Here is a 16,270-nt window from a genome sequence, read left to right on the forward strand (position 1 = left end):
CGCGGATACGTGCACGTGCGTGTGTACCCACGTGTATATGTGTGCATAGGTATGTATATTTCTACAGTCACTCATATATTTTTCACTCCTGGCCCTCCATCAGCAGACTCGAGACAATGTACTCCGGTCTCCGCAGCGGCTGAATCTGGGGCCAGCGGCGGCCTACGTTGAGCCCTAAGGTGTCTGGACTTACGCTGCAGGAGCCCAGTCCTCTGGGGCGCTGGGCCGGGCCCACAGGTGCCAGCGCCCACGTGCCTCTACCCTGGAAGGTGCCACCAGAGCTCTGGGCGAGCAGCGAGTGGCAGCTGTCCCCTCCCGGGACACGGGGCAGCCCACACACATCACACGTCCCCACGAAAACCCCAGCCGGTGTTGCGGCTCGTATCTGCCTCTCCTGCCGGTCCCTGGGCCCAGCCCCCTGGGGGCCCAGACCAGCAACCGCGAAGCCCTGAAGCGGGGCCTCCGTGGGTGCGCGGAAAGCGGCAGCTTGAGAAAGGCGGCGAGCCCTCCGCCGTCTGGAAACGGAAGTTCCGCGCCCGGGAGCTGGCCTCCCCCTGTGGACGGACAGCGTCAAGGCGCCCCCAGTCCGTGAAGCGCTTCCTGGTGACCCCGATCATTCTGTGCGCGGCCGTGGTCATAAACACGCGGGAGCATCTCTCCGCTGACGTCGTCGATAACGCCCCAGGGTCACATACTGCGAACTCCCAGCCAGAGGCGGAAGCCACCTTCCTGCTTGGCTGTCCTGCGGGAGCAGGGCTCGGCCTGGAAGGGTCTGCAGCTCCAGGGGGTCGGATAGGCCGGGAGCAGCCGTCCTGGTCTAGAGGCCACCCCGAGCATGGTCAAGAAGCCCTGGTGCCCGCTCAGGACCAGTGTGCCGGCCGTGGGGAAGGGCAGCTTCAGGAACTGCCCCAGGACATTTGACTCACTTCCATGTGACCCGCAGTAAAGCCAGAAATAAACCCTTTGATGTGTGGGTCCCTAACTGAGGAGCCAGGCTCACGGGGCCTTCCAGAAAGAGCTCCGGGTTCCGCCGGCCTCCTTCCTCCTCCCCCTTCCTCTTCCTTTTGGCAAAAGTAAAACACACAGAAAGGCAGGGAAAGGCCATCCGGCCCGACATTTCCTGGCTGTCGCTGCCACCGAGAGCTTCAGAGCACCCCGAAGAGGGGACCCTGGGGGCTGGAGAGCCGTGTGTGTGCTGAGCCCTCGAGGACCGGCCCTGCCACCCAGGGCATCTTTCCTTCATTTGTTTATTCATCCAGTCCTCGTTTATTGCACGCTGGCCGGACGCCAGACCCTGTGTTAGGTGTTCTGAGAATTCCATGGTGAGCTCCCTGACCTTGGGAAGCTTCCGTTCTGGCCGGGGAACCCCACGATACACAACTCACAGACACAGGTCATGCACCCCATCCAACAAAAATGTGCCGCGTGCCTAGGCCATGTCAGAAAATTAAATGATGGTGAGGGGAAAAAAAGTCATTCGGTATAGGGAATAAGCCCCAATGGACGCCCACCCTACACCAAAACTGCTGCACAGAAATCTGGACTGAGGAACTGGGCTGACCCAGGAAGGAGAGGGGGAGGAAGGACGGGTTCATCTCAGAGGAATCACCCCTCGGCGGCCGACAAACTGGATCTCCAGGGCCCACTGCAGGCACCTTCTGACGGTGGTTCTGTTTGGGCAGAGGCAGCCAGACCCCGATAGGGGGCAGGGGCCCCACCTCTGGAGGAGCCCAGGTGGGACACGCACCACCTCCACTTACCCTGTGCCCAGCCTGCGCCCTGCCGAACAGCACCTCCGAGGCATCCAGACCGTCAAAGTGTCGGCCTTGGGGCAGGCTGGCCCCAGCCAGGGCCACCACGGTGGGGAAGATGTCCAGCACGCTGCAGGAAGATCAAGACAGTGTTGGCCCCAGCTGTCCGCAGGCTCTCTCCCTGGCCGTGCTGGGGTCAAGAGCCGCCCAGCCCAGCCCGGCCCAGACGGAGCCCCGGCAGCCTCCCATACAGCCCGCCCCCTCTGCCTCCTGTCCTGCCTTCAAGCCCCACCTGGATTTCCTACAGGAGCAGCACCCAGGCTCTGCAGCCAGGTGTTGCCTGGGCTCGAATCTCAGCTCGGCCATCTATCTGTCTAGCCCTCAGTTTTCTGCTTTCTAAAATGGGCATGATAGGGGACTTCCCTGGCGGTCCAGTGGTTAGGACTCCGCACTTCCACTGCAGGGGGCACGGGTTCAACCCCTGGCCAGGGAGCTAAGATCCAGCAAGCCTCGCAGTGTGGCCAAAACAATAAAAATAAAATGGGCCTGATAACAACAGTACCTGCCTCGCTGGGTGGCAGTGTGCATGAAAGACGCAGGTCATGCACGTAGAGGGCCTGGCACTCAGAGAGCTCACTGGATGTCTGTGTTATAGTCACTCACAGGGACACCCCTGCAGACCTACCTAAGAACTAGGGGGCTGTAATAAGAAGGAATGAAATGGTGCCATTTGCAGAGACATGGATGGACCTAGAGACTGTCACACAGAGTGAAGTAAGTCAGAAAGAGAAAAACAAATATCGTATAGTATTGCTTACATGTGGAATCTAGAAAAATGGTACAAATGAACTTATCAGCAAAGCAGAAATAAAGTCACAGATGTAGAGAACAAACTTATGGTTACCGAGGGGGGAAAGGCGGGTGGTGGGATGAAATGGGAGATTGGGATTGACATATACACACTACTATGTATAAAACAGATAACTAATGAGAACCTACTCCATGCTCTGTGGTGACCTAAATGCGAAAAAAATCTAAAAAGGAGTGGATATATGTATATGTATAATTGATTCGCTTTGCTGTACACCTGAAACTAACACAACATTGTAAATCAACTCTACTCCAATATAAAATTAATTTAAAAATAAAAGTTAAAAAAAAAAGAAGAACCAAGGGGCTCTACCTGTCACCACCTAGGCCACCGCCACCCGCTGAGAGGGAACAGTATGTGACAGGTGTCTGCAAGAGAACATTCACTTCATTTTTCCCACCCCGGGTCTCCGTGTCGCAAATAGCTAGTCTTTGTCTAGAATGCCGTCATGTGTGACACATTCCATCCGCTTTCATTTAGCTCTGTTATTCCTGTTACAAAATAGTCAGTGTTCAGGGTGGGCAAATAGGATGACATCCAGAAATACGAAGCAGCAGCACACACACAGCCCCCCGCCCGAAGGCAGCCACTGTGAACACGTTGGTGGATTTTGTGAATTTGATTTTCTTTGAAGTCACGTGGTACCATTTCCCTCTGCTCTAGGGCACATCTCCCTCCAGCCTGCTGTGCTCAGGTCAGACAAAAACTCTTCGGCAAGAACAGAGCTGTTTATCTGAGGGCCAGGCTAACGGAGAGTCGGTGGGACTCGACAGAAGCGGAGGGCCAGGCCCGCACGAGGCTGGACATCTCAGGAAAGAGGGTCCACCTGAGGCTGGGCTCATGGGGAGGCCTCCAGGCCCCACCTGCTGCTTCCCCAGCCCAGAGTCCCGGGAGCGGAGGCTCGCCCCCCAAGATGGGCCGCGGAAGGGAACTGCCACGTGCCCGCCTCCCCTCCTCCTCTGCTCCAGGGCTCTGTCTACAGCCCCGAGCAGGATCTCTCCCTCGGCTACGGTACAGAGCGTCTCTGGTCTGCCTCTGGCTTCCACGGTTCACAGAGCCGGAGGCTTATCTCTAGCGATGTGCGCTCCAGGGGCTGGCACCCCACGCACGTGCAAGTGCAGGAAGTGCACAGTAAGCCCTTGCGGAGTACAGAACGGTCCAGAAACCTGTCCAGAGTCCAAGGCCCCTGCCAGAAATCAGGCAGCCCGACGGACTGCAGTGCAGGCTGAAGAGGCCGGGGTGGCCGGCACTGCTGTTTGGGGTTTTCTCTCCGTTGCACCCCTAAGAGAGGCGTGCCCCCCAGAGGAGTCAGGTCAGTGGCAGAAGAACAGGGTCTGCCTTAGATTTGGGGGTGTGCGGCACATTTTCTTTTCCCGTCTCATTCCCCCCTCCGTCATCGTGAGGCTTAGCATCCTCATTATACAGCACAGAGTCTAACGTTCATGGAGTCCCAGTGTCTCAGAACCGGGCAGGAACCTCCAGAGCACAGAGGAAAGCTCGGGTCCGCGACAAAAGCTTCTGCATCTCCAGGACTTGCCAGTCCAAGCTCAGGCTACCAAAGAGTCCTTCCTTACGTAAAGGAGGAAAACAAGCCCCCGAGGGGAGCCCTGGAGGAGGGAGATCCTCCTGGGACACAGAGCCCCAGACCCTGGGCCCCTGCGTGAACTTGGAGAAAGCATCAGTCCTGCAAAGGCTACCAAAGGGACCCCGCTACTCCAAACCCTCCCTAAGGAATTGGTCCCGGGAGTCTTGGAAACCTTGGGGAAAGAGACCAAAAAACCCCAAACCTAATTTTCAAATTTCCACAGTTCATTCTAATACCTGGGAAGGCGCATTCTGACTTTCATGGAACCTCAGTCCGTTTGCCTTTGTGGTTCCTTATTCCATATAAAATACTCAAAATTATATTTTACAATTCTGTTGACATAAAGATTATATAAATATATAAAGAGGAGATATGAAGCCATTTTTCTTCAACCTAAAAGTTTTTGTTTTTTCTTCTGGTTTCAAAGAAAATGAAAAGGTCGTGTGCCCCCAGCACCGCGCCTCCAGCCCCGATGGGCAAATCGGCCTTGGGTTCTGGAGGCCTTGGTTACGAGACAGGCCGTCGAGAGCCTGCTCGCGGACGGGCAGGCACGGCGACCCAGAAGAGAGCCCCCTGAGTGGGTCGGCTCCAGGGGGCACACACTGCAGGTTCTGTTGCCCACGTGAGAAGATTTTCTTCATGCGGCTTCAGCCAGCCCAAGGCGCTGAAGACTGTTCAGAGGAAGCGTGCATATCTGTGTTTTTGTCCGAGGAATTGCCAACAGAACCTGCGTGTGGGGACTGGGCAATCGCGAGGAGGATGCGGGGAGCTGCAGGGCTGCGGGGGGCTGGCCTGGATCTCAGGGCACGTGTCAATGGCACTGGGGCGCTTGCTGGGGTGCCGCGGGCGGAAGGGAGGCTGCTTCCTAGAAGCGCGGACATTACATCCGGGAAGTGGCCAGTGTGATCTGAAGACGGGAAGTGAGAAGGGCCAGGGCTGCTGGAGTGTAGGCTGGGGTGCGTGGGCCTGGACTCTGGGCCTAGAGTGAGCGAGAGCAGAGCAGAACCCCTCCAGACCGTGGAAGAGTGGGAACGCTCCTGGATGTGGCGAGCGAGCCCTCTGGCCTCTGGCTGTAAGTTCCTTCCTGCGGGAAACTCGCTCGCGTTATCTCTGGGGAAAGCTAGGTGCCCACCCCTTCCTGGCCTAAGTCCCTCGGTGGAGACTGGAGAGGCTGCAGGTCCCCCTTGGAGACCAGCAGGGCCCGGCAGCAACTTTGCAGGGAGCACGGGGGGCCCACAGCACCAGGAAGACCCAACACCGAAGCGCGCACGTCCGTTACACAGCAGAGTGCCGCAGCAGTGCGGGTGAGGGAGGGTCCGCTGCCCATCTCCCCCCATAACCCACTGCCAGATACGGGAAAGCAGTGGGGGGCGGGCCTTGAAAGGAGATGCGCGGCTGGGCCTCGCCCGGGGGGGGGCGGTGACACCCAACCCACAGGACACCGACGTGAGCATCACCTCTTTGCAGATCCTACTTCCGGGACTCAGTTCTGTGCCTCAAGACAGCCCAGAACCAGCCGAATCCCCCTGCACATAACTGCCTGCCTTTGGGATATGGGAAGACAGCCTCGGGGTCCCCCAGCGGGTCATCCGCTCGCCGGGCGAAACAGACCTTTAGCTGTTTTTCAGATGAGATTATTGCAAGCCCTCCCCTCCCCTTCTAGCCACTGTAGGCTTGCCCCAAGAATCTCCAAGGGAGCGTTCCTCCGTTCTGAACAGAGATGGGGGCCTCCCAGCTCAGATGCAGAGCAGACCCCCCCCCGCTTTTTGTACATGACCAAGAGAAATCACTTGAGAGCTGTGATTCTCAACCGACATGAGTCTGTCCTCCCCAGGGGACACTTGGAGCTGCCCGGGGACATTCTGGTCGTCACAACTGGGGCTGGGGAAGCCATGGGCATCCAGTGGGTGGAGGCCAGGGGTGCTAGTAAACATCCTTAAACGCCCAGGACACCCTCCACCCCAAAGAACGGTCCAGCCCAAAATGTCAGCAGTGCCAAGGTTGAGATACCCCGCTTTAGAGTTTTAGGATCAAATCACCAGGCCCTTTTCAGACGTGCTGCCCTCCCGAAGGGATGTCAGCTCCTCAACAACAGAAGCCTCCTGTCCGATGTGCCCGTTCTTACAGTCCCTGGAGCCATGCTTGACCCATAACTGGACCCAACAATTCACCTCCGTTGAATAAATGAATTTCCCCCATGCTGCAGTTGTGTCACTGGGCTTTGGGGTCAGGGCATCTGTAAGACCTTTCTTTTGATCTTATCACGTCACCTCGGTGCACACCTGGCGATTAACACACCAGTTACGTCTAAAGGTAACCAATAGGCTTAGCGTGGACCCTTCTCCCCGAGCCCTAACACACCTTTTTCTACTTTTCCCGTATTCACGTGAGTGTATCAGCTTGTCTACTCTCTGGTGTCCGTAATTCCTTAGGCACTGGGGTATTGGGTTAAGAGATCCTGGCCTCAGCTCAGAGTGGCTGAAGGGAGTTATCTCTGATCTGGAAGGAGATGTATATCCTCTGGGGAAGAAAGTAGGAGACTAAGTGATAGAAGAGGTGATTAAGTACCTAATACGTGGGAGCGCCTGGCTGGGCTTCCAAGAACATGAAGCATAAGAGCCTCAGCTTCTTGCATACGCGTCGTACCACCCTTCTCCTCAGTTTCTTCAATACGCGTCGTACCACCCTTCTCCCGAGAGCCGACCCGGAGGGGGTCCTGGCAGTCAGGGCGCTCCACCCAAGTTTGCTCTCCATGGATTCACGTGAGAAAACAGCAAGAGGATGAACTGTACGGAGACAGACCGTCCTGCTGCCATCAGGACTAATTTAACACCAAAAATACCCTAAGAGGGGCTGGCCTGGTGCATCGGTAGAGTGTCCTGGTAAAACTCCCAGCAAATGTTACCTCGTACCAAGGCTGGCTTCCTTTGGACACTCACCAAAATATCCCCTAAGTCAGTTGTCACCTCTGAAGCCCGCAATTATCAACAAAATGATGCAATTTATCACGGAGCCGTAGTTGACTGAAGGTGAGAACGCCATTCTCAACTGAGAAGCACGAGCTTTGTTTCCGGTGATGTCACTTGAGAGACGGCACGTCCAGCCCAGCCCGTGAACCCCTGGCCTGACTGCAGCAAGTTGGACCCATAAAAAGCAGCCCGCCTGGCCCTCTTCCCGGCCAGCCTGATATCACAGGCTCCGGCCGGAGCTGTTGCTGTCACGCCTGCCGGCAGCACCCCGCCCCCATCCCCACCCCCGATTGTAGGGGGCTGACCGGGAGTTCCCGGGGGCCCAGAGGCTGCCACGGACAGTGCCTACTCACCCCCGACTTCGGCTGTCACCGCTGTTCACCCTTCCTTTCCCCCCGGGGTTCAGTCTCCCCGCCTTCTCTCCATCACCTCCCCTCTGGGATGCTAGAGGAAACCAGTGAAGCCTGCTTTCCTCTACTGGGCTGTGCTCTCTAGGCCAGAACCCACTTGGTTAACGGTGAAGGACCTTTGGAAATAGGAAATTAGTCTTTAACCAGAATAAGACCTCTGAGCCTGTGAGCAAGCAGCTGTGTCTACGGAGGGGCCCCCTCGTCCATGGATTCAGGGCAGAACCACGCAGAGGACGGGCCCTCCGGGTGAGCGAGAAGCCCTCGTTATAAGTCACGGTTGCAGAGCTGCGTGGTGTTGCTTTCCGGGTGGCACAGCACAGCCAAGTTCTGTGCCAAGGAGAGGGCCTCCTGGGCCTGCCTGCACAAGGAGGTCAGAGTAATAGCGAGATGTGCTCACGTGTACGATCGTCCTTCCTTCTAGAAGCTTCTTTGCCAGAGGTAGGAAGAAGACCCTCACCCAAGGATTCATCCCTTCCTTCCCAGCCCGGTGGGTCCAGCTTCCTTCTCCCTCCCCTCGGGGGCACGTCAACATCTAGATCCCTTTCTTGTGCCATCTGATGACCAGTGACATGCTTGACGGAGCCATCCCCAGGACACCTGCCCTACCCCCAGAGAAGGGATCCTTCGGGCCCAATAGACCCGTTCCCGCACCCCCGTCAGCTTGGCCCAGGCCACAAGTGGTGAGGATGCCCCTGGCCTTTCTGCAGCCACTGTCTCCTCAGTGCACAGCAGCACGACCCAGCACTGACGGCCACCCAGTGCCCTCTTCCCAGAGACAGCCCCCCAGAGGACGGCCTGAAAAGTGTCCCACCGCACTGTTGCTCCGGGCGGCTCTACGCTGCTACAGTCTGAGTTCGGGACGTATCTGGGGACACCTGGCCAGGGCAGGTGACGTGTGAGGTCTCTAGCCACGCAAGCATCCATGACTGTTTCCTACATCTGAAGGTAATCTGGGTCTCGTACCTTAGCAAAGCAGTGCTGGTGACGTTGACGGGGACCCTGCCGGGCCAGTAAGCCAGAGCTGGGACACGGTGTCCTCCTTCCCAGGTGGTCTGCTTGGCTGGACTTCCCCCTGTGAGAAGAGGGGAGACAGTTGGTTCTCTGGGAAAACAGTCCTTCTCCACGGGGACTCTCTAAGAGCTTCTGATAATTCCAACAGAGGAATGACTTCCTTTAGCAACGAGCTATTCTGATTCATGTAGTGAATCTCTTTCAATACGTTCTTTTATTTTACCGGAATCAACGCGCGCAACTAGCTGTGTCCGTCCCTCTCTAGGGAATCACGTCACTTAATTTCTTCATGCCGCTTTGGCCACTTCAGACTGTCTGGCTTGTTTACGGACTGGCATCAGTCCTGTGCACCCGAGACGTCGTAGGCGCTCAACAACTATCTGTTGAATGAATGAATGTGTCTTCCTACAGATCATGTTTAGGATGGAAACATAAAACTATTTGAAATGAGATAAAGGCGGAAATTCCCACAGTTATTTGATCCGCCCAACAACCGATCTGGCATAGGTTTTGTTGTTGTATTTTGTTCACTCTGCTTTACTTTTTTGTTTTCCTTTTTTTTTTTTTTTGAATGAATGAGCTCTTCCGATGTTGTGGTAGCTCGGACCTCTTGCCTCTCAGGGGGCGGTAAGAACAATCTACTGCAATCTACGAATTTCCACTGGGTAATTAAAGGAATGATTTTTGTAATCACCAAGTCAAAAGTGACCACCAGTGTAACGATGACCAGCAGGCTGGAAGGGATGAGGTCATGCTTTATGGAAACATCCTGAGTACGTGTTGCGTTGAATTAACCATGACCATGCCCGTCCCTCCCACACACACCCCGACCTCATCCCAGCTGAGCCAGGAATTCCGCACGGTTAGCGTGTAGAGAGCCTTTCCAAGGCAAACGCTGTGTGTGTCTCACACATACCATGGTCATGCAACATCCTTATGTTTGGCTGGCGGAAACAACGATGGGGAGGGAGGGGGCGAGAAGACCGAGGCTGCCGTCACTTTGCACTCACCCCGCAGCAAACGGAACCTTTGATGTCCCTGGCCCAGCACATGACACCAGAAATGCTCGGCATTCTTGGAATTTTCTCATAACCAGCTTTGGAGTCCCCCCAAGGGTTGAAGTCAGAAGCGATACACTAAACAACTCGTGTCTATGGACCGTTTGTGTTTAGGGGTGGGGCTCTCGGAACCAAGCGGAGTTGTGTGGGGGGCCGAACGGGAAACTCTTTGACTTGGCCCAAGATGTCTCACATACCTTCTTCCGGTCCAGAGCCACGCCGGCCGTAAATACCTAGAGCCCACTCCCAATTATTCACGCATATGGAACAGAGACTCCAGAGCTACAGCCAGCATAAATCGTACTCCCCCATGGCCTTGGAATGCACGACTTACGCTTCAGCTGAAGGCCAAGGAGCGGGGAGGGAGCACTAACGCTGCACGTGCGGGAGCTCTGCATTTAATCCCCACCACCCCCCACGAGGGGCGTTTCTATGGAAGCTTGGGGAATAGGTGGGTGAAAACATGGAGTCCATTTATTTGCAAGTCCACGGAGCACAAAATTCAGACGAACTTGCTCAGCCTTTGAGGCCAGATGCTAAGGAAAAGCAAAGGGTTCAATTCGAAGAAACAAGCCAATGGTTCTGAGGGTCGACCAGAAGGCCCAAGCTGGGGGCTTGCACTGTGTTAGGGCTACAGGTGCCAGAGTACAGGGTCGGCACCAGGATTGCATTTCCGCCTCCAGGGTGTTTCCAGAAGGGTACACTAGCCCCTAATTAATAAATCTGCTAATTGGTCTTCACCACTAGGGGTTCTGCTCATTTGCCATAATCTTTTTGTACCGTTCTTTTTCAGATGATTAACTTTCCTAATTCGTTTTCAGAGAAAAATATGTCAATGCGTTTGCCTTATTTCAGCAGAGAGTTGAAAGCTGGAGAGGTTAGAAGGAATTCGGCCAGTTATAAAACATGTATACGTCAACAGAGTGGACAGTGCCCTGCAGAGAATCAGGAACTGGGACAAAGAGAGGAAAATGTTGGCTGAGAGAAGCGGCTCGGTGTGGACACTTGGGGTGCGGAGAGCAACCCCTCCTCTATGTTGTCAACACTGGCCAGCTGGCACCTGGCTGTACCTTGGGTTCTGGCTTTACCAGAAAGACACAATTATATATTCCAGCCATGCCCACAAGGCTTGTACTCAAAAGAGTCCAGAGTGTGGGTAAGCAACTATAAAAAATATATCCCCCAGAGCGTGGACACCTTCCCACTCCAAATTCCAGTATCTCATTGGCACTGCTAGGGGTGGGCCAACTTTAAAAGATCCGACCAGCATTCTCTGTGGGTCCCCAGGGTTGATGCCTGATAACCAGGCATCTGATTATCAGAAACATCTAACAGTGTTTGTTGTGGTTCATCTGCACCAGCAAACACTGAAACCCACAGCAGCTGGCCCTGGTCCCCTGATGTTCTCCAGTGATACCTGCTCCTACTGATGGAAACTCATCCTCCGTTAACCACAACAGTAACAGTAACAATAATTTCTCCTATTGATTGAGCCCTTCCTCAGCACCAAGCTAAGTGCACCTACCTATAATGCTAAGTGCTTCCCGGCGTCATCTCCCTTAATCCTCAGGACAACTCTGTGAGCTAAGCCCTGTTATCCTCATTCTTCAGGTGAGGAGGTTGAAGCTCAGAGACGTTAAGTAATTTGCCCAAGGTCACACAGCAAAGAAACACTAGAGTCAGGATTTGAATCCAAGTCTAACCACACAGCCAGTACCCTCAGCCATTAAACCTTCTAGGACTTTTTAGGACAGTGGTTCCCATCCCCGAATGCATACTCGAATCACTAGCTTTTAAGAAGTACCCAGGCCAAGGTCCCTTTCCCAGAGAATTGTGATTTAAATTGGCCGGGGGTGGGGCCTGGATACCAGTATCTTGTAAATTCTCCTGGTGAGTTAATGTAGAGCGGGCCCGTTCCAGGCCGAGGGTGAAGAGAGCAAGGAACAGAGTCAGAAGGTGGACACAGTGCGTTTTGAAACTAATTGTAGCTTATGTGCTTTTTAATGACAGGTTTTATACGGCCCACAGCTTTATAACTTTACGCCACCGGAGCGTGAATGTGACCCTACGTGTTATAGTGAGTGAGAACAATAGCTAAGTCCACAAAGTCAAACAGGCACTTCTTAATTTCAAAAGCTACTCGTTAGTTGAGAGCAACCTTCATACTTTGATCAGAGGCCCTGGCACATCAAAAGGGTCCATTGCGTTTGGCTTTCTGTTGAGAAACGCAAGTCTGATGGTCATGAAAACGCATTTCAGCGCACTTGCGGTTAGTTATGACTCTAATTAAGGCAGAACCTCTTACTTAAAGCAATAAATATTTAGCCTCAGCAACCAAAATATAAACAGAACGATGATTCATGGAAATGCTTTTGCTCGTTCTCCCCTGGCTACGGAAGAAAATGCCACTGCACGATGCAGGGAGAAAAGGGCAGCCGAGGAAGGCTCACCACGACCTACGCTTGGAACAGGGTCCTTCCCAGAAAGGACCCAAATGCGATGCCTGCCTGAGTCAGAAAGGCAGTGTGGCTAATACAGAGGTTGGCAAACTTCTCAGTACACGGAGCCGCCAGAAGGACACCCAGAGATGCTGATTTAGGAAGTCTGGGGTGGGGTCTGACTCCAAGTCATCCTGACACCAGGCTCTGAGGACCAGAAGTTGAGAAGTGTTAGTAAGGTAAATGGGAGGACGGCTTCCCAATTCTCAACGTCACTGCACGTCCATCTCCTCAGCCGTGAAGGGGGAAATGACTGTACTGATCTCACGGGATGGTGGAAAAGTTACGCAAGATAATGTACATAAAGTTCCAAGCCAGGTCCTCCGGCGTAGTGCCTGCCACGGAAGCGCCCACTAACAGCCATCCAAAGAAACCCCTAGCAAAGCAGAGACAAAACAGAATCACCTACAGATAGAAGACAGCAGGCTGCAACCTGGCAAAGCACACACTGAACTCGGCCCCCTGACAGTTTGGTTTGGCACAAATCATATTTCTCTTTAAACTAAATCTGAATGTCGTTAGTCAGAGCCCTCGATCTGATTTCCCGAGTCCCTAATGCTGGCCACAGTGGACGCAAACAAACAGTTGTTCGTTTATACTACCTGCCTGGCCCCTCAAGGCATTTATGTTTGTGACTCGGATGGGACACGCGTGTTCTGAGGAGCACACGTCCTATAACCTTCTAAAGAAGCAGGCTTCATTTCTAAATATATATACATGCCTCTCCCAAGGCTGCCCGGAGTGCACACACTAGTGTTCTAGAAACACAGGGCAGCCAGGCCTCTGTTGGGGCGAAGGACCCTGGCTGCCCTGGGGCGGCCGTGAGTGTGGGCATGGGGACTTCCAAGCCCGGCAGGGGACATCATTTGACTTCCACTGGGTCCCCAGTAGCTGGCCCTGACCCCAGCCGGGGCCAAGAGCCCCTCCCTTGCCCCTCACTCCCTCCCCCAGTCCCCCCCCAACCCCGACCCCTCTCCGTCCCACCCCCTGCCCCAAATGGACAGAAGGCCCAGGATGTAGAGCACGCTTCCCAGTGGGAAAGGTTATGTAACCGCCTGATAGCATCAAGTTACAACCAAGGTCTCCTAGAAGCCAAGGATGCCAAATTCAACAGCATGTTTCCTCATCACCAGGGGGGAGGAAGGAACAGTTCTGCTCTTCAAATAAAACAAGGAAAGATTTTCCAGACAGAGGAGCCGTCAGTTAGGGCACAAACAAGGTGTTGGTTCTGTCCCGGAGAGGAAATAGGTCTGGAGCAGGGAAGGGGGGCCGGCGGCTGGGAACCAGGGGGGCCGCGGGCTTGGGGTCGGCAGCGGCCCTGCTGTGCTCCCTGGCCCCCGGTTCGGTCTCTCCTCACCCCTACAGGACGCAGGCCAAGCCCGTGGAGCACCCTCACTCCAGCACGGGATGAAGGGATGACTGCAGGAGACGCTGCCTCATCACATCAGCTGAGCAGAGCGGCTCAGCCAGGAGAGGGGGTGGGGGGTGGCCCGGGGGCCCTGGGAACAGGGGAGGCAGCGTGTGGCCTAATGCGCTGGGCCGGCTGCGGGGAGAAAGCAGCAGGGCTCTGGGCACTGTTTGTCCTGCTCCATCGCGAAAACACTGACTGTCTTCTCTCTTTCACCAGCTCCCGAGACTGGCCTCGTTTACAGCAGGATACACAGGCCTCCCGCTGACAAGGAACCTGCTCGAAGAAGAGCAGGCGGTCCAGAGGGACCCCCAGCCCCTCCCCCGTGACCCGGGTCCCCTGGCCATGGCCCTTCCACCCAGGGCTCTGCCCGCCTTCCCAGAGCCCCCCGCAGTGGCCTGGGCAGTGAGGAGAGGTTGACGGGAAGCCAGTTTGGAGACTGAGGAAGGGGAAGTGTTTACCCCCCACATGGTGCGTCTCCAGGATCTCCTGGGAAAAGAACAAGGTAACCAGGTCCAGTCCCACCACGGATTCAGGCGCTGTGCCCCACAGATACCACATCCAGACCAACGTTTGTGCAAGGCCCTGCCCCCCACAGAGGGTGTTGCCTCGACATGAAGGAAGTCCAGCCTCAGAGCAGTTTTCCAAACCACAGGCCCAGAACTCCTGGGAAGTGACCCTCATGTTGCTTAAGGTGCCTGTGTGCTTCAGCAGGAAAATCCTTCTCAGGTCATTTCTTCCAATTATTCTCTTGGTAGGAACCCTGCCCCCACCTCGAGTTTGTTTCGGCTGGGAGTGAAGAGGTGGAGCTGTACGGGGGTAGGAAAGGCCAGGCACCTCCCGGCCAGCGTCCCAGTTGGCCCTGCACCGTCCCGCGAGGCGGGTCTCCACTGCCCTTACTGAGGAGGACGCAGGGCTGGAAGGGGCCGCCGGGCACCGGGTCCTGAGCTGAGTCGAGAATCACGCCTCCAAAGCCCTCTCTCCATCTCTCCACTCTGCCTCCCAGATTTAGAAAGACTCAGACTGTCACAGGGGCTAACGAGGTTCTCCCTGACAACCATGGAGGGGGCAGAGAAGTAAGACAGGACGTTGCAGACAGCTGGGCAGTCAGTCGGGTATAACAGGGCGTGAGGATAGTGAAAACGTGGGTTGAGGAATGAGCCGGGTGGTGGTCAGAGCGTGTGGCCCCTCAGTCGATGGCTGGCCCCAGGGAAGCCCTCTGCCCCGCTCAGCCTCAGATCCCTCTTTGGCCAACAAGATAGTTGGAGTAGAGCTCGCTGAGGCCTCCCTGGCACTGTTTGAATGCGGGGAGATTCCTGTCACTCGCTCCCCTTTATTTATCATCTTTGACTCAATAGAAATGTCTATATATACACGTACCACGTGTTCTTTATCCATTCATCTATAGATGGACACTTAGGTCACTTCCACATTTTGGCTATTGTGAGTAATGCTGCAATGAACATGGGGTGTGTATATCTTCTGGAATTCGTATTTTCATTTTCTTCAGATAAACAGTGCGATTGCTGGATCGCGTGGTAGCGCTACTTTTAGTTTTTGGAGGACCGTGCGTACTGTTTCCCACAGGGGCTGCACCAACTTGCACTCCTTTTCGTCCACACCTTCCCCAACTTTGCTTCGGATTCAGTAGGTCTGGGGTGAGGACCTAGAATCTGCATTGCTACCAAGTTCTCAGGTGGTACTGATGCTGCTGGTCCTGGGACCTCACCTGATTACCCACTGGTCTAGATCTGACAGTTCTAGACTCGAAGGGCGCTAGATGTGGATATCCCAAACTGCTGGCTCTCACTGTGGTCCCTGGACCTGCTGCATCAGCATCACCTGGGAGCTGGTTAGAAATGCAACATCTCCATCACCAACCCAGACCGACTGGGTGCAGGACCCCCACGGGACCATCTACACGTTAAAGTCTGAGAAACACTGCTCTAGACCGTCATTCTTTAAAGCCGGGGCTTTGACGATCTTTGTGTCCCCGGCACTGAGCACAGTTCCTGGCACATAGTAGGTGCTCAACAAGTAGAAGGAAATAGAAGGAAAGGAGGCTACGCCCTGCTGATACATGTGTTTCTCATAAAGTTCTTCCCTCAAAGAATGGGCTACAGTCCACACCCGTAAACTGGTTCACTATTTTAAAACTGCCTCCTAGGGCTTCCCTGGTGACGCAGTGGTTGAGAGTCCGCCTGCCGATGCAGGGGACACAGGTTCGTGCCCCAGTCTGGGAAGATCCCACGTGCCACGGAGTGGCTGGGCCCGTGAGCCATGGCCGCTGAGCCTGCGCGTCCGGAGCCTGTGCTCCGCAACGGGAGAGGCCACGGCAGGGAGAGGCCCGCGTACCACAAAAAAAAAAAAAAAAAAAAAAAAAAAACTGCCTCCTAAGGGGGAGAAGAGAAAAGATAAGGCAGGTCCTCAGATAGGAGATCAGAGGTCGTCTTCTTAGGAAACAGAAAGATCCCCACAGAGGGGCCACTTACGGACAGATTTTTATCCCCTCAACCTTGGTCTCTGTGCCTTTAGGGCTTTTACTCTTGAGAGTAAAAGTGATTCCAGGCTCTTCTACCTGAGCATTGAAGACGGCAGCCTGGCCCGAGGGTACCCCAGGTGCAGAGAGGAGGAATTATCATCAGCGAATGCAGAAGAACCACTCCCAGTTGGCACCATATTTCTCTAGACCGTGGCTGCAGCTACCGG

At 54.8% G+C, this 16,270-nt stretch overlaps 1 protein-coding gene across 7 annotated transcripts in view; it reads right to left on the bottom strand.

The window, feature by feature from the left end:
- ARSG (arylsulfatase G) overlaps window positions 1-16,270 on the bottom strand; it is a 120,348-nt gene that overhangs the window by 13,269 nt on the left and 90,809 nt on the right. For all 7 annotated transcript variants that reach the window (XM_067717677.1, XM_067717679.1, XM_067717681.1 and 4 more), the window contains 2 exons: window positions 8,550-8,658; window positions 1,761-1,881 (listed from right to left, as the gene is read on the bottom strand). In XM_067717677.1, coding sequence (XP_067573778.1) covers window positions 1,761-1,881; window positions 8,550-8,658 — 230 coding nt within the window. The remainder of the gene's footprint in view (window positions 1-1,760; window positions 1,882-8,549; window positions 8,659-16,270) is intronic.

This window comes from Pseudorca crassidens, chromosome 19, assembly GCF_039906515.1.
Source record: "Pseudorca crassidens isolate mPseCra1 chromosome 19, mPseCra1.hap1, whole genome shotgun sequence".
NCBI lineage: Eukaryota > Metazoa > Chordata > Mammalia > Artiodactyla > Delphinidae > Pseudorca > Pseudorca crassidens.